General features: G+C 49.1%; 1 protein-coding gene across 4 annotated transcripts in view; it reads right to left on the reverse strand.

The window, feature by feature from the left end:
- The window catches only part of PLEKHH1 (pleckstrin homology, MyTH4 and FERM domain containing H1), a 49,843-nt gene extending 27,620 nt beyond the window's left edge, over positions 1-22,223 (reverse strand). Inside the window, exons 1-4 of one of the 4 annotated variants that reach the window (XM_044231863.1) lie at positions 22,133-22,223; positions 14,646-14,804; positions 1,636-1,698; positions 656-805 (exon numbers count right to left, since the gene is read on the reverse strand). In XM_044231863.1, coding sequence (XP_044087798.1) covers positions 656-805; positions 1,636-1,698; positions 14,646-14,771 — 339 coding nt within the window. In that variant the 5' untranslated portion in view covers positions 14,772-14,804; positions 22,133-22,223. Of the gene's footprint in view, positions 1-655; positions 806-1,635; positions 1,699-14,645; positions 14,805-21,713; positions 21,735-22,059; positions 22,111-22,132 lie in introns of those variants that run through there. The other 3 variants (XM_044231864.1, XM_044231865.1, XM_044231866.1) reach the window with 3 other exon arrangements.
- Between the last annotated feature and the right edge of the window lie 439 nt (positions 22,224-22,662).

The raw sequence follows: 22,662 nt of genomic DNA on the forward strand, positions 1-22,662 counted from the left end.
CAGAGGGAAGGGACAGCCGTGGGAGAAGTTAAGGGAATTGTAAAGGGGAGGAGGCTGGGCATAGGGAACTGGCAGAGTGATGTTTCAGAAAACCTTTCCAGAGCAAAGGGGCTAACGAAGCTGGAATGCTAGGCATGGCCTCTCCTGGGCACCTACATCTGGGCACCCGAGTATGCCTACTCAGGTTCATTGAGAAACTCTAGCCAACCAGCTGACCAAGGCTCACGGTCCAGCTCTGGGCCGCTCTGATACTACGCAGGCAGGGCCCAAGGCCAGGGTGGAGTTGGACCGGCTCTCCTTACCAAACCCAACCTCATGTCTGATACTATACACAGATTACCTGAGTTTACTCCCTGGACAGCCCTGGGGTGTATGATGACCCCTAGCTTACAGCTGTGTAAATGGGAATCCATGACTTACCTGCACACAGCCAGAGAGCAGCAGGTGCTCGTGGGTAGGGTGGGGGTGGGGTAGGAGGTGTCAAACCCAGATCAGTCCGCCTCCATGGTCCTCTCCCCATTATGTCCCCTGCCTGCCTTCTAACAGTTCAATCTCCACATGAAAGAACAGTCACATGAGGGAGGGGCCCCCACCAGCAGAGGAGACCTGTTTCGTTGCAGGGGGCAATGGTGCTGAGTGGGGCGTCGGCCCTTACCTGCTTCTCCAGCTGTGCCTCCAGCTGGCTGATGAGCTCATCTTTGCCCCGCATGGCTTTCAGCAGGTCCTGGTACTTCCGGTGCAGGCTGCCTGCTGTGTCCACGTTCTTCAGATTGGACAGTTTCACCTTCTCCTCCATCACACCCACCTTCAAAGTACCATTGTCACACAGGGTTAGCATGTGTGTGTGTGAAATGGCCACTAACCTGCCCCGGGACCCTCCCCAGGCAGAGCCCTCAAGACAATAGGGGGGCCAGTTAACTCTGGGACCATTTAGTAAGCCTCACGTAAGCAAACTAAGGACATGAGGAAGAAACCGTTGGGTACTTGGCCATGTCAGTCTGGGAGCCTCAACAGGGACAAACTGGGCAGGACAAACTGCCTCGAGCTCACCATGGCCGAGACGGCTGTTGCTCACTAAAAGTCCCTGTACTTCTCACCCTGCCCCAGCCCTCTCGTGGCTAGATGGCCATGGAATTCCCTCCAGCCCATGGGTCCGAATGGAGTGACTCATCATTTCTGGACTGAGGTATTTAAGAGCTCTCTCCCTGCCACGGCAACCAAGGAGGCCGCCTGTTCCGGAGGGTCCAGGTAGAAGACGGAGAGCTCCGTCAGCCTCGATCCCCAAGTCCCTGTGGGAAGCGGAATCCCCAGCTAACTCTGGATGGAGATGCACCACGACAGAGAACTGGAGAGGATAAACTGCTGAGAGCCGTTACCTTAGCATAACTTGGCCTACGTGGTCGAACCCAGCCACCTGCTCTCGCGCTAACCCTTACCCACAGACTCCGTGCCCAAAGAGCGCTCCAGGCACCTGAATGATCTGTTCAGAAGAACAGACATGTGACTGCTGGTTTTCCTTGTCCCCGTGAGGAGCTGGTGAGGGTGACGAGTATGTGTGTGTGTCCCTGGGAAGGATCAAGGAAGGCCAACAGCCGTTTCTGCGGCACAGTCCCGCCCGTCCCCCGCCCCGGTTACCTGGGTCTCGGCGTTCTCTGCCCTCTGCTCTGCCTCCAGCAGCCTCTGCTCCAGCTCCTGCATCTGCTCAACCAGAGAGCAAGGACAGATATCAGTGTGATGTCCCCACCATGACCGTGGCTTCAGGGCCAAGTGAGCAAATTGTGTAGACGCTCCACACGGGCCAGGTTTAAACTACTCAACTCAAGGGCAGCACAAGGGTCTCAGGGCAAAGATCTTCATGGCAACCCTCTGCTCTCATATCCCAAATTTAGGGGGCTGGTGAAGAGCCTAGAGCTGCTGTCCTCTCTGCTGAGCGAGGAGAAGCCTAGCTCTGTCTCCCATGCGTGGCGTACCCAGGAGGGCAGCAGGAACGTTCTTCATGAGGCAACGCTACCCTCAGCCCCCAGTCTTGTCAGCACCACGTCCCAGGCAGGGCCCTGCCACTGCTCGCCACGTGCCTGGCACGGAACACGCTCCCATGTGAGCCGCCACGCCTGCAGTAAGAGAATGTTCCTTCCCACTCAAGGACAGCTCACTGGCGGGGGGACAAGTATTAATCCCTTATCAAGGACATCTCTGACTATAAATGGCATCAACAGGCATCACCTTATTTGATTTCTTTAATCTTAAACAGAGACGCTCAGGACACGTTTTTAAAAATTCTATCTGGCTACCAGTAGAGATGTGTCATTGAGGTCTAAGGAGCTCGGCAATTCTGGAATTTTACACCAGCTGGCCAAGCTAAGGGACGAGTGTTCTTACCCATGGAGGCTCCTGAGGGACCAGCTCTAAGCTAAAGGCTAAGTCGATGCTCACGAGCCCATACGACACCCCCGCAGCTTCACAAGCTCCCCGTGAAGAGTGTGGGCTGGACCTCTGCTTCCATCCTCCCTGGCTCAGGGGCGGGTCGGCCACACGCTGCCCCGTGGACAACACCACACCAAGGCAGTCACATGCCCAACTCTCCTGTCAAGAGCCACCTGCTTCCATGTGCCACAGCCCGGTCAGTCACGTGCTCCCAGCCCTACCCTGCCCTGCCCCAGGGGGCATTATACACACACGAGGGACAGAATGGCCCAACTTGTCCTCCATGAGGCTGGACGGGTCTCCCCTTCCCAGCTCCAGTCCAGCCTCACCCACCTCATCTCTACAGATCAGGCCTTTTCTCCTGCTACTCAACCTTCTCTTTTTGGCCTGGATCCTGGTTTGAAACTTACCCTTCTTTCTTTCCCAATCTCTCATCTGCTCAACTGCAATTCTGCCTTCCCTTCTTGATTCAAGCATGCAGGAGAAGGAGCCCCCCAGCCTGGTGCTGGGCAGTGAAAGGAGGGTCCCTGGGAGGAGGGCACGCCAGAGAACCTGGGGCAGCTCTTTTCTCAGGCCAGCCTTTCCTCACCCACTTTTTCCTCCTTCTTGGGGCTGGGAAAATACAGATGCTTTCAGCACACATTCCCTATGAAAGGATCTGAGGATCCCAGGGAAAACTCGAGATTTTCAACCCATGGGGCAAAAATGCCCCTTGGGCTCCCAGCAGACAGGACCACCGCTGAGGGGCATTCATGTTCTCAGGCCAAGGCTGCCTGCAGCCCTTCTCTCCTTCCTGTCCCAGGTTTCATCATCACGATCGAGCCTCTCAACTCAAGCCTGAGAGGGTGGGGTGCTGCTGGCCAGACACGGGCATCCGTTAGAGCCAGATGGCCTTCCCCAAGTCAAACAGCCGTGGAGCCTGTGCTACTGAATTCCCTGACCTTCAAACAGCTACACAGAAGATAACAGCTTAGCATCAGCTGGTATTATGGGGACAGGGCTGGCTTCCCAGAGCAACAAGAATTCTGTGTAGCTAGAGGGGGATGTAGACTGACACACAGCGGCGGCCCCCGGTGACCAGGTTAGTACTATATAACGTGTCCCCCTTAGGCACCAGACCTGACTGGGCCAATCTGGTTCTCTGTCCCCAGGAATCTGACACCTGGGATTGAGAGACCAGAGACAAGAACCAGGGGACTGCATGGGAGATCGTGCACAAACTTAACCAAGTCACAATTGTTAGCTCCTTCCTCCCGTTCCGTGAGCTGCCCCAGGATCCTCGAAATGAATTCCATTTGCTTAAGCTAGTCAGAGTTGGAGTTTGGGCCCACCTCAGAACATCTCTAATACAGCTGCTGGGAGCATTTACATTTCTTAAATAAGACTTACTTATTTGAGAGAGAGAGAGAGCAAGAGAGCGAGAGCGTACGTGCACAAGCAGGAGGGGCAGAATGAGAGGGAGAAAGAAGCTCAGACTCCATGCCCAGCAGAGCCTGATGTGGGGCTCCATCTCCTGACCCTGAGATCATGACCTGAGCCGAAACCAAGAGTTGGTCGCTTAACCGACTGTATCACCCAGGCGCTGCAGAAGCATTTAATTTTTTAAGAATACAGTGAGGGGGGGGCGCCTGGGTGGCTCAGTGGGTTAAAGCCTCTGCTTTCGGCTCAGGTCATGATCCCAGGGTCCTGGGATTGAGCCCCGCATCGGGCTCTCTGCTCAGCAGGGAGCCTGCTTTCCTTCCTCTCTCTCTCTCTGCCTGCCTCTCTGCCTACTTGTGATCTCTGTCTGTCAAATAAATTAAAAAAAAAAAAAAAAAAAAGAATACAGTGAGGGGGACCTGGCTGGCTCAGCTGGGACAGCATCTCACTCTTGATCTTCGAGTCATGAGTTTGAGCCCCACGCTGGGAATAAAGGTTACTTAAGTAATAAAATAAAATAAATACAAACACAATGAAATACTGAATAGGAAGATTTTGGATTCCTGACGAGTTTCCCTAGATTAACCTTCAGCTGGACCATTCAGACGCAACATCTCTGTAGCTCAGAAGACATAAGATTCCCACAGGAAATGATCACTCATATTCATAACCTTCTTGAATATCAGACAACTGTCTGATATTTTCAAACTCCTTTAATAGAAAAACTTGTCTTTACATTCTATGGATGGAGAAACCAAGGTAGAATGAAGAAGAGAATTGTATTTGAGTTCTACTGCCCAGCTGGGCATTTCCACTTGGACCAAGAGCAGTCAACGACACTGGTGAGGGCTGGAAATCACTCTGGTATTGACCACACAGTGAGCATGTTTTTTCCCACTGAGATTATATACTATTAGACATCCCTTTAAAGAACACTAACCAGCAGTGTCCACAAAAGCCAAACTATGGAACAAGCCCAGATGTCCATCAACAGATGAATGGATAAAGGTTACACACACACACAGGAATATTACACAGCTATCAAAAAATCAAGTCTTGCCATTTGCAACAATGTGGATGGAACTAGAGGATATTATGCTATGTGAAATCAGTCAATCAGAGAAAGATAATTATCATAGGATCTCACTCCTATGTGGTATTTAAGAAACAAGGCAGAGGATCATAGGGGAAGAGAAGAAAATAATAAAACAAGATGAAATCAAAGAGGGAGACAAACCATAAGAGACTCTTAATCATGGGAAACAAACTGAGGGTTGCTAGAGGGGAGCGGGGGTAGAGAGATGGGGTAACTGAGTGATGGACACTGGGGAGGGTATGTGTTGTAATTATATAATACAAGGTATTATGTAAGACTGATGAATCACAGACCTATACCTCTGGAACAAATAGTATGTCATATGTTGATTAAAAAAATAACAAAGTACGCTATCACTGAAGCAAATGCAATGGAAGGCACCTTCCACAGAGCCTGGGGTCTTCTCCCAGCCTGGGCAGGCGGCCGCAGGGTCCCCATATTCCTACCGATCCTACAGCTGTTCTTATCTTCCCGGCAGGGACATTCAAAACTCAAAGCATTTTGTATTTGCCTTTATGCTGGAGTATTTCTTTTCCTCTAAAACTAATTTCTGAACACTGAAAACATTTTGAACATCTGGAACGTTTTTAAGAGAAGAGTGTAACGACCATCCACGTATCCCTCACTACTGTCCAACGATTACCGACATCCTGCCATCCTTGTTTGAAGAGTATTTTTAACACCATCTCTCCCTCTGTTGTGATGAACATACATTTCCTCCATGGCCTGGGAGTACTCCAGGTTTTCGAGAAAAACTCCAGAGTTTTCGAACTTCATTTAACACCAGCATCAATAGTTCTCACGAGGGCAGACCGCTCCTTACATCGCATCCAGGGCCACCCCTGCTCTGGGTTCTGTTTCTCCCCTCAGTGGGTTCCCTAGAGCCCTGTCCTCAGCTGTCCTCAGCTGTCTGTGGGCCTGGGGTGATGGGCTGGCCCAGGAGGTGTCGGGTTCAGGCAGGTGACTCTGAGGCAGCTCCGCTCTCACCAGCTGTGACCGGCACACGAGCCTCATAAATCAGTGGCCCCGGCACTGGCCATGGTGACCTGACAACACGCACTGGCCGCCAACCTGGTGCTCAATCCCTGCGTCCGCAGCTTGTACACTTGGTACACTCACGACGCCGTGACACGGCAGTGCCCAGGCAGTGGCAGCAGTGGGCGCTCTCGGGCACCCATGAGCTGAACGGTGGTCTGCGCCGAGCGCTGCACCTGCTGGGGCTCAGCCGTTCTGTGAAATGGGGGCTCAGCATTCTTAATGCCGCGATGCCCCCACTGGAGAGATGGGCACAGGGAAGCACTCAGGCTTGAACCTGACTGGCTCTGCCACAGTGTGGCCTTACATAAGTTCCTGAACTGCTCCGTGCCTCAGTTTCCTCACCAGGTAAAAAAGGGTAACGAGTCTCCATCACCTAGGGTTGCCGGGAAGAGGACCACGAGGTGCCTCACATAGAGCTCAGGAGCACAACGTGGCCCTTATGGTGAAGTTGACAGTCAGTTACTTGCTGGTTTTTCAGAGACAGAGATGACACGGAGGACCAGGGAGACCCATTTGTCTGGCATGGTCCGGGGTTCCCCTGTTGTCCCAAGATAATTACTAACAGGGCCTTCTTTTCTCTTTCCAGAGCGTCCTGGGTTAGATGATAAATTATACAGTCATTCCACGAATCATCCACCTACAGCAAGAGCGGCTTCAAGCCTGAGGCTGCCAACTCTAGCCTCTGGGGCATCTTGCAAGACCTCGCGTGTTAGGGGCATGTAGCTGACACATAGAGAACTCCACAGGGCCACTGGCTGTGTGTCTGGCACCGGCTTAAACACTCCACACGTGTCGACTCACTGAATGTTCATCCCACTGGGAAGGAGCACATACTACTATTCGCCTGATGTACAGATCAGAAACAGACACCGGCGGGCTGGGGAACCTCACTAACAGGCCACATGGGAGAGAGGCAGAGCCAGGGCTCAAACTCGGGAGGACTGGCTCCAGAGTCTATGGCACCGTTAGCCGCGGGGTCTCTCACATCCAGATCTCGCATGTCACACAAAAACAGAGATTCCACATATAATCCCTGGCTTCCAGCTTCCCTCGAAAACTCAGAAGATCTGGCCATGCTAGGGTTCCACTTTCTTTTTTTTTAAATTTAAATATTTTATTTATTTATTTGACAGACAGAGATCACAAGTAGGCAGAGAGGCAGGCGGAGAGAGAGGAGGAAGCAGGCTCCCTGCTGAGCAGAGAGCCTGATGCAAGGCTCGATCCCAGGACCCTAGGATCATGACCTGAGCCGAAGGCAGAGGCTTTAACCCACTGAGCCACCCAGGCGTCCCTAGGGTTCCACTTTCTTACAGCGATAACTGGATCCCTCCTCTAGCTCCAGCCCATTTCCCTGATTCTTCCCAGGACCACCCATCTCACTTGGGTAAGTGACCTGCCCGTGTGTGAGCAGCAGCCCCCAGTCTGGGCTATTAAATGGTTCTAACTTGGGGCTCCTGGGTGGCTCAGTGGGTTAAAGCCTCTGCCTTCCGCTCAGGTCATGATCTCAGGATTCTGGGATCAAGCCCCGCATCAGGCTCTCTGCTCAGTGGGGAGCCTGCTTCCCCCTCCTCTCTCTCTGCCTGCCTCTCTGCCTACTTGTAATCTCTGTCAAATAAATAAATAAAATCTTTAAAAAAAATGGTTTTAACTCTGTTATCAAAGCCTATGCCTTTCAACATTTTTTTTTTAACTAGATCTTTTGTTTAATTCAAATCCTATGTTTAGTCCTAAATATTTAAAATACAGCATCATGGGGCTGCCCTGGTGTCTGACTATAAAAAAGGAAGGAGTGAAGGGGCTCTGAGTCTTCTCTGTGGGTCCACTGCTCCTCCGGGGCACATGGGGCTCAAGATGCTGAGAGGCCGTGGAGGGAGTTTGTGCCCGGAGCTCTCACTGTCAGGGATGTATATATGCTGCCGAAGCGAGCACTGTCAGGGATGTAAGGACCCACACGGAGCATCCTCAAGGCAGATTCTGGGGCCTTGCCCACAGACGGTTTTATTGAGCAAGTGTGAGGCACAGACCTGGGAATGCGCTTGGGAAGAAAATCTCGGGTGATCCCGATGTAGGAGGCCCACAGACCACACTCTGGAAAACACTAGACTGGCCACAGGATGCAAAGCATAGCAAAGCTTCTGGGCTACATTGTGGGGCCAGGCCCGTATTGGGAGAGCTTTTCGAATGGCTTCACAGGGGTACAGAACGCTATCAGTACTGAGGTTCCAGAAAAATACTCCAGTGGGCCCTATTAAAAATAGGTAGTTAGGAGAATGAAAAGCCTCTTTCTCTCTCTCTCTCCCTCTCAACGTGCATGCACACACGCACAGGTACACACGAGCTCATCCACAGTGAATGAAAGTTCTAGAAGGCATCTGCTCCCAAAGCAAACTGGATCTGTCAGCTAAGGCCAATTCTGTGATGACTTTATGCAGACTTCAACATATTTCCAACTAGTCCTGATAGCCCTAGTACTCTCCTTTCGCAGTTCCTGGCCTTTTCGTAAATTCTGAGGTACGCAAGGAAGTGTTTTTCTGGCCTCTGTGTTCCAATCATACGTTGAGAAGCTGAGGGCTCCAGAGAATCGCTGCCTCCGCACAGTCCCTGGCCTGAGGGGGGAGGAGCAACAGTCATTGTTCTTTTGTTTAAGGGGACTGAACCACTTATGTGTTTACGGAAACAAAAAAAAGTCTTAACCTACACATTTTTGGTATATAAATGTAAACTGGGTTACTGCATTTCAAAACCTTGGTTGGTGGAACTATTAAGAATTTCCAGAAAAGAGGGAGTGCACACAATCCTACTGGAAGGCACCTTGGGAAAAAGCCGCTTCAGTGAAAAATATTCGAGCTAAAACATGAGGGATGTTGGGGCGCCTGGGTGGCTCAGTCATTAAGCATCAGCCTTTGGCTTGGGTCATGGTCCCAGGGTCCCGGGATTGAGCCCCGCACTGGGCTTCCTGCTCTGCGGGGAGCCTGTTTCTCTCTCTCCCAATCCCCATAATTGTTCCCTCTCTTGCAGTGTCTCTCTCTGTCAAATAAATAAATAAAGTCTTAAGAAAATAATAATAAAAATTAAACATGAGGGATGTTTCATTACATTACTTCTTTTCAGTAAATCCACTCAAACCCCTTTTGGGAGCAGAGAGAGATAAATACATAAAAAGCTTAAAACATGCATTAGTTCTAATACTGAGGCCGTGTGTTCATCATGGTCATTCCTACTGTGGACGGCTCCTCTGCGCAGTTACTACACTCCCACTTTTCTGATAGGATGACTGACGCACAAGTTTAGCAAGAATGAGAAAAAAAAAAATCCCAGGGACTTTCATACCATCTATAGATCCTCCTAGAACAGTATCAAGTTTTAAATTGATCTGCAGCCTTTGTGACTTCTTCAGCAGAGCAAGGAAGAGAGCAGGGTGGGGGGCGGGGGGGGGGGGACGGGACGGATGGATGGACAGACGGACGGGACAACGGTGGGGGAGGATCCCAGGGAGCAGAGCTAGATGTGAACTCTCTGGCATCAGCCACCCCCCGACTCCTGTCCTGGACAGAAAGTGCACCCTCAGTTCATCTGGCTCCACAGTGCGTGGTCCTGGCAGCCTGGGTGTCCATGGCAACGGCACAGCAGGCCTGGTGTGGTGCACCAGCAGAGAAAAGTCTAGCACTGTTTCCCCTCCCCTGCCCTTCCTCGCCCTTAGGTGAAGGATTATGCGGTAACCTTGATGTCTTTTCTTTCAGAAAAATTTGCTTTTTAGCACAGATCATTCCACATCCCAAACAGCAATTCTGCAAGAGGGAGGCTGTAGGGTGGGGAAGGAGGAAGGGCACGATTCCAAGCCTTCATAGCCCATGGGCAGGATCTGATCCCAGGAAGGGCCGCTCCCCGGGGAAGCACCCAGGCTTGGCCTGCCCTGCACCGCAGCCAGCCATGAGGGAGCGGCCATCAGCCAGCCAGGTGGTGCAATCCCCACGAGCTGTGGCCGAGAGGGCTGGCCAGAGGGACCCAGAGAGCTGACCTGGCTTAGCCGGTATAGGGGGGTACTGGTGATGATTAACTAGTAAGTTCTAGGAGAAGCGACGGAGACCAAACCTGGGCATGGCCCCAGTACCAGCTCTCCTGAGAAACCTGAGTCATCTCCTCCCGTGATCTGAAACTTACCTTGACGCATGGGGGAAAATCTTTAAGTGAACTGTTGAACCTGTCCTGTGGGTTTGGGGATGATTGCAGGTGACAGGCCCAGCCCTGACATTGAGCAACGTGGTGTTTATGGCTTTTAACGTTTCCTGCCAAGAGGTCTGGTGTTGGGCTACTGTCCTGGTACTCTTCCTCAATTCTCCCAGCCTATGATCCCTAGTCAAGATGTCTTCCTCTATCCTCTTCCCTGGCACCCCAGCCTCTTCTGCCCTGTGTCTACATGTGTCCCCTTTCTTTACCCAAGTCACAGTCTGAGCCCCCAACCTTTTCATGGGAGGGCATTCCAGCTACATGACAATCAAAGGCAGCCTAGAAGAGGAGATGGGGCCAATCTTAAAAAAGTTCAACCTACTTACACCCAAGAGGTTGTGGAGGGAGAAAGTGTGTTTACTGATGTGTTTAAGGACCCTGGGGAACAGGGGAGGAAGGCACTGTAAGACATTTTTTTATTATGAAATGTTTCAGGAAACACATGGAGAATAATATTTTAAACCACATATCCACCATTCAGCTTTATCAGATCTTACTTTCTGTTGTCTCTGCTTCTGACATAAGAAATGGGCCACTACAGAGAGGCGAAGGCCCCAGTCTACTCTTGGATTTCACTTCTAGCATCAACCCCAGGCTTGGTTGTATTTACATTTTATCTTATTTGCATAGACCCCTAATCAATAGAGAGACTGTCCTGTAGGTTTTAAAACTTCATATAAGCCAAATTGTTCTCTACACGTCCTCCGGATCTTTTTTGGTCAGTGCTGGTGTTTGAGATTTAAGCACGTAGCTCACACAATTCATTTCTACCTGCAATGTAGCATTCCATCCTACAAATACCCTCAGTATGTTTATCCACTTCCCTGTTGATAGAGGTTTAGGATATTTCCAATTTTTCATACAGCAACACTACATTCTTGTATGTGACAAGACATTCTTATATATGTCTCCTATGACTGATACATTTGGATTTATTTCTCCTGTCGCATTTTCTGCCTTTTATTTACTCTTTTTTTTTTTTTAATACTCTTGTTTTTCCTTCCTGGTCTAGATTTAATAGACTTTATTCTATTTCCCTACGCTACTGATTTGAAAGTTATAGACTCTATTATCATCATCATTCTAGACTTAAATTCCAGGCTAGTGACTCCTCCTTGATCCCCAGGATTTGTTTTCCTCTTCTTTCTCACACAAAATAAAGCCTCCAACTTTGAACAGAGCACATCATTATCCAGAATAATGACTGCACTTTCCTATCTTCCCTGCACCTGGGAAGGACCATGAGAATAAATTTTGGCCAATGGGATATGAGCAGAAGCGATGAATAGAAGCTCCAGGTCATACGCGTAAAGGGAAGAGGCTGGAATGTGGCCATCACGGACACCCTCTTCAACCATGCAGCAGACACCACCCCAGGACGATACTGCTCATGTCGGCAAGGTTACACGAGAAGGAAATAAACAGCTGCTGGTTTTAAGCCGTCATGTTTTTGGGTTCTTTCTTATGGCAGCCACCCTACAATCTAGCTAATACGGTCAGCAGATTTTTAAGAAATGCATACTGCCCAGTTTCGTTCTGCTGCACAAGTCTGAGGCTGTACAACCTTCATCAAGTTGGGGAATTTTTACACCATTATCTCTCCAAGTAATGTCTCTCCTTTGTCCTGTCCTCCACTTCAGGTACCTTATAGGATCCTGTCATCCAAGCATCCAGGTCTCAGCCTCTGGGCCTTTCTCTCTCTGTGCTGCATTCCGGATGGTTTCTTGCATTCGGCGCATCTTCCCACTCTATAAGCTCATCTCCATGGTGCCTCATTGGATGTTTAATTCAACCGTTGAAAATTTAATTGCAGTGAAGACATCTTTTGTATCCAGCAGTTCTATTTGGTTCTTCTTCCAGTCTACCTGATCTTTTTGGATAGTGACTTGTTCTTGTCTCACATGCTCAATCATTTCATTACCTCTTCAATAATTTGAACTCATTTATTTTATGGTATCTTGCCAACAGTTCCTTATTCCAAGTTCCTGTGGGATCTAGTTGTGTCTGCAGACTCTAACTCAGGACAGATTATTTTCTCAAGCATTTAGTCATTTAGGATCATATACGCATCTTTACTATGGGTTTATTATGGGATAACATGAGGATCCTGTGTGATTTGGGTTGAGGTCTTGTTTCTCCAGAGAGGTTCTCTGTCTGTTCCTACGAGGTCTCCGATGGGTATCACTGGCCCAGAACTCAGGGTTCTTAATGCACACAAAGAGTATAAATCCTAATGCTAAACCAGTACCATCATCACACTCTCCAGGAATACTTTTCTTTGGCTATCTTTTGTTTTTTTCTGCCCCGAGCCTTGGCTAAGGAGCTGTTCAGTCATCTCCCTGTGTTGGCAGATGATTTTCTTTTCCTTGTCTACCTTTTAACTTAGAGCAAAAAACTTTGATAGTCCTCACTTTACGGTAAAAGTTTCAGTTTAAGCTCCAGCTTCCAAAGGGCCAGACCTCATCTCTATCTCCACAGATTAAACCCCAAACCTCTCATCACTACAGGGAGGCCAGTCACAGAGCCCATCTACTGAGCTGCCCAAGCTGAGTACCATTGGGTTTTCCCTCTTCATTCTTCACAGTTGTCTTTTTTTAAAGGTTATTTTGTGGTCCCTGTCACTAGGAACAGACATTTTTTCCCTCTGAGATGTGTTTTAAACCAGCTAGGAGACCCTTACTTACCCTCTCCTCCCCTCCCACACCTTCCCCAGTAACCTTCCTAAGGCAAGGTTCTCAAACTTTATGAAACTAATTTCTGGGAGCTTGTTAAACATGCACATTATGAGTGGCACCCCCAGGAGATTTGGACCAGGAGAACTGGGCGAGGGGGCATCCAGGAATGTACAAGCTTAATAAGCACTCCCTGTTTCTGGCATGGGTGGCCCCAGGACCATCCTTTGAGAACCACTATTTAAGGCTGGCTTCCCTTTTCCCGAGGTGGCCTTAATTCTACCCTTTCTCTTAGTACCTGAACCACAGCCACAGGAACACAGCCGGTCTCTGTTTTGCAAAGCCTGAACTTGAAGACAGCACTGCCAACAGACCCAAAGTTCACAAGTTCTTATTTAGGCTGAACCAGTGCTACTATCCTCGGCAGTGGAAATGCAGAGGTAATGTCAATAGGTTGTCTTCCCAAATGCCAGCTTGTGGAGCTATCAGTAAAACTGGCCATTTCCTCAGGCTATACTAATCAGAATTGGAAATTCCTTGGAGAGGGGTGGACTGAGTTTTACTTTTGCCATATGAAAGAAAGGGTTGGCTACACAGATGGATGATGCAAACAAAACTAGAAGAGAGTTGATTCAATTAATATACAATTAATATATTATATTATGATATATTATATATAATATATAATTATATATATAATATATAATTTTTTCCCCTTTAGTACAGGTCTCTACTCTCTTAGGTTATACTCCAAAGCGTTTCTGAAAGTCAGCTATTTAGAATGCATCTTCCCAGAGAAATATTACAAATGATGGTCAGTTTCCCAGACCAGACCACCCAAGCCTATAAAGATAATAATCATTCCCGTTTAAGACCTATTCCATGCCAGAACCTTTATATATGTGACCTGACACAATTCTCAAAATAACTGCAAGGCAGACATTTGTGTACCTGCCTTAGAGGTGAAGGGACTTGCCAGGGTCACACAGCCAGTAAGTTGTAGGTGGTACTGGCTCCAAAACCTGTGTCTTCACCTCCAGGAAACCAGGCTGCCCTCCACAGCTCCTATGCTTAGTAGAGGGTGACAGCAGGGTGTGGCTTTCCCCTCTTCTACCCTAAGAAGATTACAAAAAAACTCCTCCCTCTTCCTTTCCCACACTGAAGAAGAAATATTAAGGGAATAATAGAACCTCCACTATAGCCACAGTTGTCCCAAGAGGTTATGGAGGGCCGAGAAGATTTCTGTCACTTCTCTGGAGCAGGAAAGAATGCAAGACGACAGCTTAGTAAGCTGCTCTGATTTTGGACTTAAAAAAAAAAGTACTCCGGGTTTCATTTTGCAGGTGTGCAAAGTATCTCATTAAAAGTTCACCTTTCTGCAATGAGTAGTAAATAAGCCCTAGGGATATAATACACAGTATGGTGAATATAGGCAATAATGTTGCATTCTAATCATCAAATTTGCTAGGAAACTGGAACTTCATTATTCCAACCACTAAAAAGAAATAACAATTACATAACAGGATAGAAATACTAATTACCACTACAAAGGCAACCTTATTATAATATACAAATGTATCAGATTAATATGTGGTACACCTTAAATTATATAATGTTACATGTCAAATATACTTCAATTAAAAATTAATTAATACTTCAAAAAAAGAAGCAGTAGCAGAAAGTTCACCTTCCCCAACTCTCCTTCTCTAACTCTGGCCCTGTCTGACATTGACCTCTGCAGGGAGGTTGGTTAGCTCTCCAGGACTCACCTTGTCAGCAAGCAGCTCCCTGATCTTGCTGGCCTGCAGGCGGAACCGGAAGAGCTGGGTTTCCAGGGCCAGGCAGCGCTTCTGCCAGTCCACGCTGGCACGGGTCTCCACCTTGAGTTCCGCCATGATGGAGTCAACTTCTGGCTATTCCAGGGATGCCTGGGAACCAGTACAGCAAGAGAAGATAAGGAAGTGTGTGAGGAGGAGGGCAGAGAAAACAGAGCTGGGGAGGTGACTGAGTCATTGCCACAGCCACTTTTCTTGGCTCAGTGTGTCCCATTCCATCGTAAGCGAGCTAAGCAAACTCAGGGAATCACAAAGTCTGAGAAACTGTAAGGCGAACCTCGTCTCATTTTTATTTAAAGATTTTATTTATTTATTTGTCAGAGAGAGAGAGAGACACCAGAGCACAAACAGGGGGAGCAGCAGGCGAGGAAGAAACAGGACCCTGGGATCATGCCCTGAGTCTAACTTAAGGCAGACACTTAACCAGATGAGCCACCCAGGCAACCCCCTGGTCAGTAGAAAGTAGGGTCTCATTTGTTTTTCATTCAATTATCCATTTAACAAAAATGTATCCAAGCAACAAATACTTATTTTTAAAAAGATTTTATTTAGGGGCGCCTGGGTGGCTCGGTGGGTTAAGGCCTCTGCCTTCGGCTCAGGTCATGATCCCAGGGTCCTGGGATCGAGCCCCTGCCGAGCAGAGAGCCTACTTCCTCCTCTCTCTCTGCCTGCCTCTCTGCCTACTTGCGATCTCTGTCAAATAAATAAATAATCTTAAAAAAAAAAAAAAAAAGGATTTTATTTATTTGACAGAGAAAGAGTGAGAGCAAGAGAGTACACAAGCAAGGGGAGCTGAAGGCAGAAGGAAAGGGGAAGCAGCCTTCCCGCTGAGCAGGGAGCCCCATATGGGGCTGGATCCCAGGACCTTGAGATCATATACATATAAATGACGTAAATGTGAAATGATATAACGTCTGGGATATGTGCTTTAAAACACTTCATAGTAGGGGGCTAGCAGTGGTTTGGGGAGGAGATACATGAAATAAGATTTATCAAATTGCTGGTAAGTTTTGAAGTTAGGTGATGGGCATCTGGAGTTCTTTATACTGGTTTCTCTGCTTGAATGAATGCCTAGAATTTTCCGTAATAAAAATTTAGTTTTTTGGTTTTTGTTTTTTTTTTTTTTAATTCCTTTTCCCTTCTTCAGGAGCCACATGACCTGGGAAAACCCAGTCACCTCCTGCACTGCTGCTAACACAACCCTGGTGACCAGTGAGCCTGTCCTCCAGAGGTTAACTGCCTCACATTTGACTTCTTTTTTTAATCTTCTTTCTTCCCTTCCTCCCTCCCTTCCCCCTCCATCCTTCCTTCTTCCAACTATCACATTTGACTTTTGTAAGTATCTTTTACCATACTACAAATAGCTATCATTTATTTATCATGTGTGGCCTCTTTAATCCTCATGACAATACATAAAACAAGGTACGGGCATTGTCCACACTTACGCAGGAGGTCACTGAGGAATTAAGAAGCTACACAGAGAGTTCTAGAGCTAGTCAGTAGTGGGGCTGGGATTCTTGTTCCAAAGTCCCTACTCTGAGCAACTGTGCTTTTTACCCATCTAAAAACTGGAAAGAATTCTGATTTTACAAAGAATGAACTGGATTGTGAATAATGAGAAAAATATTTTATGGGATCTTTCAGCATCCTTGGCAGTGAGGTGAACCTATATTCAAGGTTTTCCAGGGCATCCTGGTCTCACACATTGTGACACCATAACCTTCATAAGCGTAGACATGTATCATGTGTCCTGACTTTTCATTTAAAATACACGGCCAGGGACGCCTGGGTGGCGCAGTTGGTTGGACGACTGCCTTCGGCTCAGGGCGTGATCCTGGAGTCCTGGGATCGAGTCCCACATCAGGCTCCCAGCTCCATGGGGAGTCTGCTTCGCTTTCTGACCTTCTCCTCGCTCATGCTCTCTCTCACTGTCTCTCTCTCAAATAAATAAATAAAATCTTTAAAAAATAAAAAAATAAAAATAAATAAAATACAGGGCCAGTGGACCTGTAGAGAAGCCCCACAAGTATACACTGACGGGTCTAGGGTCTAAGTCTTTGGGTTCTGGGCAGCTCAGAACGCTAGACATGTGACCTCAGTCCTGCTCTCCGGGGACTGTCCTGCTGAACAATCCCGACATTGTGATCTCCCAGCAATTCCCACCTCAAAAGACTGGGACCGACTGGAACGGGCAGGAAGACAAAAGACAAAAACAAAACATGACCTTCTCTGAGCTAAGATCGCAGCTGAAAAGACAAAACAGAACCTTGTGGGGCCTCCAGAGAAGGCCGGGAGGCCTCATGGTGTTTGATTTGCTTTGTCCTTCAAAGGGATTTTGCTTTTCCTCATATTTAAAAAAAAAAAAAAAAAAAAAGTGTGGCAGATCTGAAAGTAGGACCTGGAAGTCTTGCAGCCTAGCTCAGGGCTAAGAATCAGCGGTAACAACACCCAGGTAAAACCAAGCGGCAGGGGAAACTTAATCCTTGCGTGCCACTGAATGGGTTTGGTGAATTTTAATTCCCTCTTAACTGGCTGTCAAAGCTGCAGCTCTGATTCCATGGGGACAGTGGACAAAATCTCCAGGAGCTCTGGAAATAAAAGACATCACTGTCCTCTGCCTAGCCCTGAGAGTTGAAATTATACCCAGCCTGCAGGGAGTCCTGTCCCAATCAAGCAGCTTATGACATCACACTTCTGAACAGATGAAGTGCTCTGCTGAAGCCTCTCCCTCGCCCTGGGAATGTGGTAAGGGGGCTGGACCTGTGCTAGGCGTGCCTCAGCATGTGAGAAGAGCTATGGGCTTTCAAAAGGGAACTGGAGCAAGGGGCCTGCTGCCAAGCACGTGCCCCAGAGGCTCTTCCAACAGAAGTAGGTGGTTGCCGCAGCAGCTATAAAACATTAGAGGTTAAGGCAAAATACCACTACGTTGAACTTCACCTGCTAAGTCACCTTGCACTTGTACCTCCAGTAAAGATGTGCAAAGATGAGCAGAAAATAATTTACAGAATGGCTAACTTTTCAAAGCACCATGAAGGTGTGATTTCTCTCTGTATCCTCTCAGTATCCCTGTGATGTAGGACAAGAAATATTATTCACAAAGAACAGATGAGAAATCCTATCACATCTGTGACTTAAGACACAGAGCTAAGGAGAATCAGAGTGGGGCCAAGAATCCCGATCTCCCAACACACAGAACATGCACAAGCTTCAGTGGCGGTGGTGGAGTCTCATGGCTAGCCTAACACAACACAATGGCAAAACAGATGGGACAGAAATGAGAGAAGGGACAAAACCCAATACAACTGTTCATTTTTTATTCTGGAAAGCTTCATATATATACAAGAACTAGGGAGAACAGTACAGTGAGACCCCATGGGCCCTCCCCCGGCAAGCTACAAGGATCAGCTCCTAGTCACTCTTGTGAAACCCACTTCTCTTGATTTCTTCTAGTGCCCAGAGCACTAAACTGTTTAGCAGGTGACAAATGACCGCACAGCCTGAGGCCCTGCTTTGGAACTCCCTAAGTCCTCCGGCATCCTGGAATGACGTAGCCAGGGAGCGTGGTGGAGAATGCCTCAGAGGCAGGAGCTGTGTGCCGGAAGGGTGATGAAGAGGCCACAGGGAGTCATTAGGTGACCTCAGACTCTGGGCCAGTATCAGAGAAAACACAGACTTGACCTGGGATGACTTTGGCAAGCATAGGGATTTGACCAGAAATTGACAAGATGCTGAGATTAAATGTAATTCAACCAACTTTTTGTGAAGTGATTCCTACGTGCAAAGTCAGGAACATAAAGATGAATAAAGATCTCATGGTTTGCAAGGCTCAGGTCAACAACAGTGTATATCCTGGAACTTTCCTACAAAGAGGACAAGCCAACACAAGACCTTAAATGGAAGAGGTCAGAGGTCACTGCAGGAGGCTTCCCAAGGGAACATGGACTCTGTTCTGGGTACAGTTTCCACTGAGCGCTCCCGTGTCCCCTCACTACGGTTCACTACCTGAGTGTGAGCACCTTTTGTGATTTCCACTCACTAGTGATGGGCCACCACCATCTTCTAACAGTGCTACACTAGGCTGACCACCTGCCCAACTGTGGGAAGGGAAGAGCTTTGTGACCCCTTTCTGAGGATGGAGCTGGGGGTGGGTGAGTGGACACAGGGCACATCTGCCCGTACCTTGTCATATGATCAAGCCAACAATATGCATTTTACTCTTGGAGGCTGAGTGGCACATTTCACAATGTTGGAAGAGACAGGAAAAGGTGAGCAAGTTCCAGCCTTCGGGGATCTAAATACCAGAGGGGACTAGGACAAACAGGAATAGCACCCTTTAAGAACAAAACCAGTACAGAGGAACAGCAGAGTGTAGTAGTTAAGATTCCCCCTTCCAGCACCAAGCAAGCCTGGGTTTGAGTACTGGCTCTGGCCCTTAATCTTGTGACCTTAAATTAAACCATCTGCTTAACCTCTCTGAGCCTCAGCGCCATTTTGAAATTGAGAGCAATGATATTTGAAAAGGAGGGCAATAATATTAGGTTCAATCACATGAAGTTATCAACATTTAACCATTCTTTTGACCTTCAAGAATGGCAAGTTCAGGGGCACTTGGGTAATTTAGCCGGTTAAGCGTCTGACTCTTGGATTCCACTCAGGTCATGATCTCATGGGTTGTGAGACTGAGCCCCACAACCATCTGGGCTCTCATCTGAGATTCTCGCCCTCTGCCCCTCCCCCCACATGCATTTGAGAGAGAGGCTCCCTCTCTCTCAAATGAATAAACAAATCTTTTTTTTAAATGGCAATTTAAAAATTTTTAAATTTTTAAATAAATACTAGGTTTGTTTATTTATTTATTGAGAATTACGGGAGATATTACAGAAGCTGGGCACTCAATGATAGCTTCATTCACAATGAAAAGGCAAACCACCAGTGTGGACATACTAGGAAGATGTGGCCCACAGATGTGTTCACTACCAGATCTGCCTCAGAAAGATCAAGGGATCTTTAAAAATTCTTTTCTTTCTTTCTTTCTTTCTTTCTTTTTTTTTTTTTTTAAATTTAATTTATTTATTTGACACAGAGAGAGAGGGAACACAAGTAGGGGGAGTGGGAGAGAGAGAAGCAGACTTCCCACTGAGCAGGAGCCTGATGCCGGGCTTGATCCCAAGACCCTGGTATTATGAGCTGAGCCAAAGGCAGACGCTTAAGGACTGAGCCACCCAGGCACCCCATTATCTCTTTATTTTTGAATACTGAACAAAAGAGTATAAGTTACAAAGGCTTCCTCCCACCCCTGTACCTCAGCCACAGTTTTCCCCAGAGGTAACTGTTTACGGGGTTTTACGTCTTTCAGAGATATCCAGTGCAGACACAAGCATTCAAACATATGTTGCAAGCACATACACAAACACAAATGGTGTTTACACATACACACTGTACTTCACCTATAACCGAATTCCTGTATCCGCATACACACCTGACCCGTCTCCCCTCCATGCTTTTTAAAAATTATTTATTTATTTATTTATTTGACACAGATTGAGAGAGAGAGAGAGATCACAAGCAGGCAGAGAGGCAGGCAGGGTGGGGGGGGAGCAGGCCCCCCGCTGAGCAGAGTTCAATGTGGGCCTCTATCCCAGGACCCTGAGATCATGATCTGAGCCGAAATCAGAGGCTTAACCTACTGAGCCACCCAGGCGCCCCTCCCCTCCATGCTTTTTAACAGCTGTGTCGTATTCTGTGGTGTAGGTATTACATGATTTTATTTAAGAGTCCCTTACTGACAGACATTTGGGTTGTTTGAAACCTTCTGCTAAAACAAACAATGCTGCAACAAACATATGTCATTTCACATGCCTCAGAGTGTATTTGAAGGATAAAGTCCTAAGCGATACACATTTTTAAATGACCAAATAGTCCAAATCGCCTTCCCCAAGACTACTGGAATTCATACTCTAGCAAGCAATCAGTGCCTATTCCCCCATGGAGGAGGTCGGTTTTGAATTTGCCAGAAGGGAGAGAGAGCTCAGCGGGGTTATCACAGAATGCAGGATGGTGACTCAACCGCCAGCCTGCTAGGACCTCTCCCCGATCAGGAGTGAGGGAATCCTCACACCTTAAACCAGCACGTATAAAGCACTCTTGAAACCATAAGGAGCCCAGAGTTCCCCACATGGATACACAGCCTCGCAGAGAGAAGGGAATAGGAATGAGGAGTGCACCCTGGGGAGCCAAGTAGGGGGTACATATTTCTTCCCCCTAGCTGCTGACTTCTGAAGAGGGGAGGGGGCACCACGTTTTCTCAACTCAGCTGTCAGTTTGAGACCACACTGGCGGGCCACCGCCGTCACCCAGCTCTAAGCAGGTCCCCTCAGGAGCCTATGGGATGGAAGCTGACCGTGGACCCCACATTGGAATTTAGGAGGCTTGGGTTTGAGTTTTGCCTCTTCCACTTTTTATCTATATGACCTTGGGTAAATCACAATTTTTTCCTGAGTCTGTTTCCTCCTTTGTAAAATGGGGATAATAACGAGCAGAAACACTAGAACCGAAGTTCTATAAAGTGTCAGTGACATTACCACACACAGAGTCAGGCAGAGAAGACAGTCCAAAAAGCCTGAGGAAGGAACCCACGACTTTTCCAATGAAATCGTTATTAAAGCGATCTTCCAAGTGTAAGTTTTACCTGGAACGAAGGCTCTGTCCAAAAGGGTTTTATGAGATGGACTCAAAATAGAAGATTATAGAGACGCCCTGGCAGGGAGAAACCCAACAGGGAGCGGATTCTACGCCCAAGTGCGGGTCTTCACGGCCTGTGTCACCCCCATTAAGGCTCCCTGGTGACAGAGTCCTCTCTAAGGCTCCTAGGACACAAAGCCCCTGCCTGTCACTCAGTGCCCAACTTGTTTTCTTTTCTGCTTGGCTGACCTGCCTCTAGGAGCCGAGCCTGACCCAGCAGAATCCGTAAAAGAACCGCCGAGAAATCCCAGAAGAGATTACCTGAGCCAGGCGGAGAGGCGAGCGGGAGCGGGGACAGCCAGCGAGAGTCCGGGCAAGGCGGAGGAAAGCCTGCAAGCGCGCCCCAGGGCCCTTCCCGGGGGCAACTGGCTCCAGCCGGTCCCAAACTCCCGCTCCTCCGGGGGGAAGGCGACTCCTCGCCGCGCGCTGCCGGTCCCCGGTGCCCAACCGCGGAGGCCAGCGCCCCCGGCGCCAGGTGGGGAGGCACCTGCTCCGGATTCGCCCCGCGGCCGGAGAGACCGCGTCCTCTCCGCCCCACTAAAGCCCTCCCGACCGCCTCACAGCCCCCGAGCCCGTCCGTGCCCGCGGGGCGCGCGCGGCCGCTCACCTCCCGCCGGCTCACCCGCGCTCTCGCCGCCCACCCGGCCCCCGGGCGCCCTCCGCGCGCGGCCGCCGCTGACCTTGCGTCCTTCTAGCCAGACTCCGCGGCAGCCGCCGGGTCTCCGCTTCGCGGCTGCAGGGGTCGCGGGGGGCGGGGCGGGGAGAGGCGAGGCGGGGCAGGGGCCGGGCGGGGTGCCGGCGGGCTGGCCGCACAAAGCCGAGACGGGCCTCGCGGCACCCCATTCAACGCCGTGCCGCGCCGCGCTCCCTCCTCCCCGCCCGCTCCTTAAAGGCCGAGCGGCGGCGCGGCTCCTCGGGCGGCTCGGGGAGAGGCACAGGAAATGACCTCAGCAGGCTCCAGCCTCCCACCTCTCCGCACCGCTGGGCTCGTCCCTGGGGCCGGCTGGGAAGGCGGCGGGGGTCTCCCGGCTCCGGCCCCGAGCTCTCCGCGAGGCACCGCACCGGCTACCGCGAAGGGCGGCCGGGTGCCGCGAGACCTGCTCAACCCCCTGGCAGCGTGGGACCCTCGCAGAATGGGGCCAAGACCAGACCTTCCCCCCGCACCCCCAAGGAGGTTCCAGCATTTGCTGGCAACTTCTGAGAACGGTAA

Source organism: Neovison vison, chromosome 13, assembly GCF_020171115.1.
Source record: "Neovison vison isolate M4711 chromosome 13, ASM_NN_V1, whole genome shotgun sequence".
NCBI lineage: Eukaryota > Metazoa > Chordata > Mammalia > Carnivora > Mustelidae > Neogale > Neogale vison.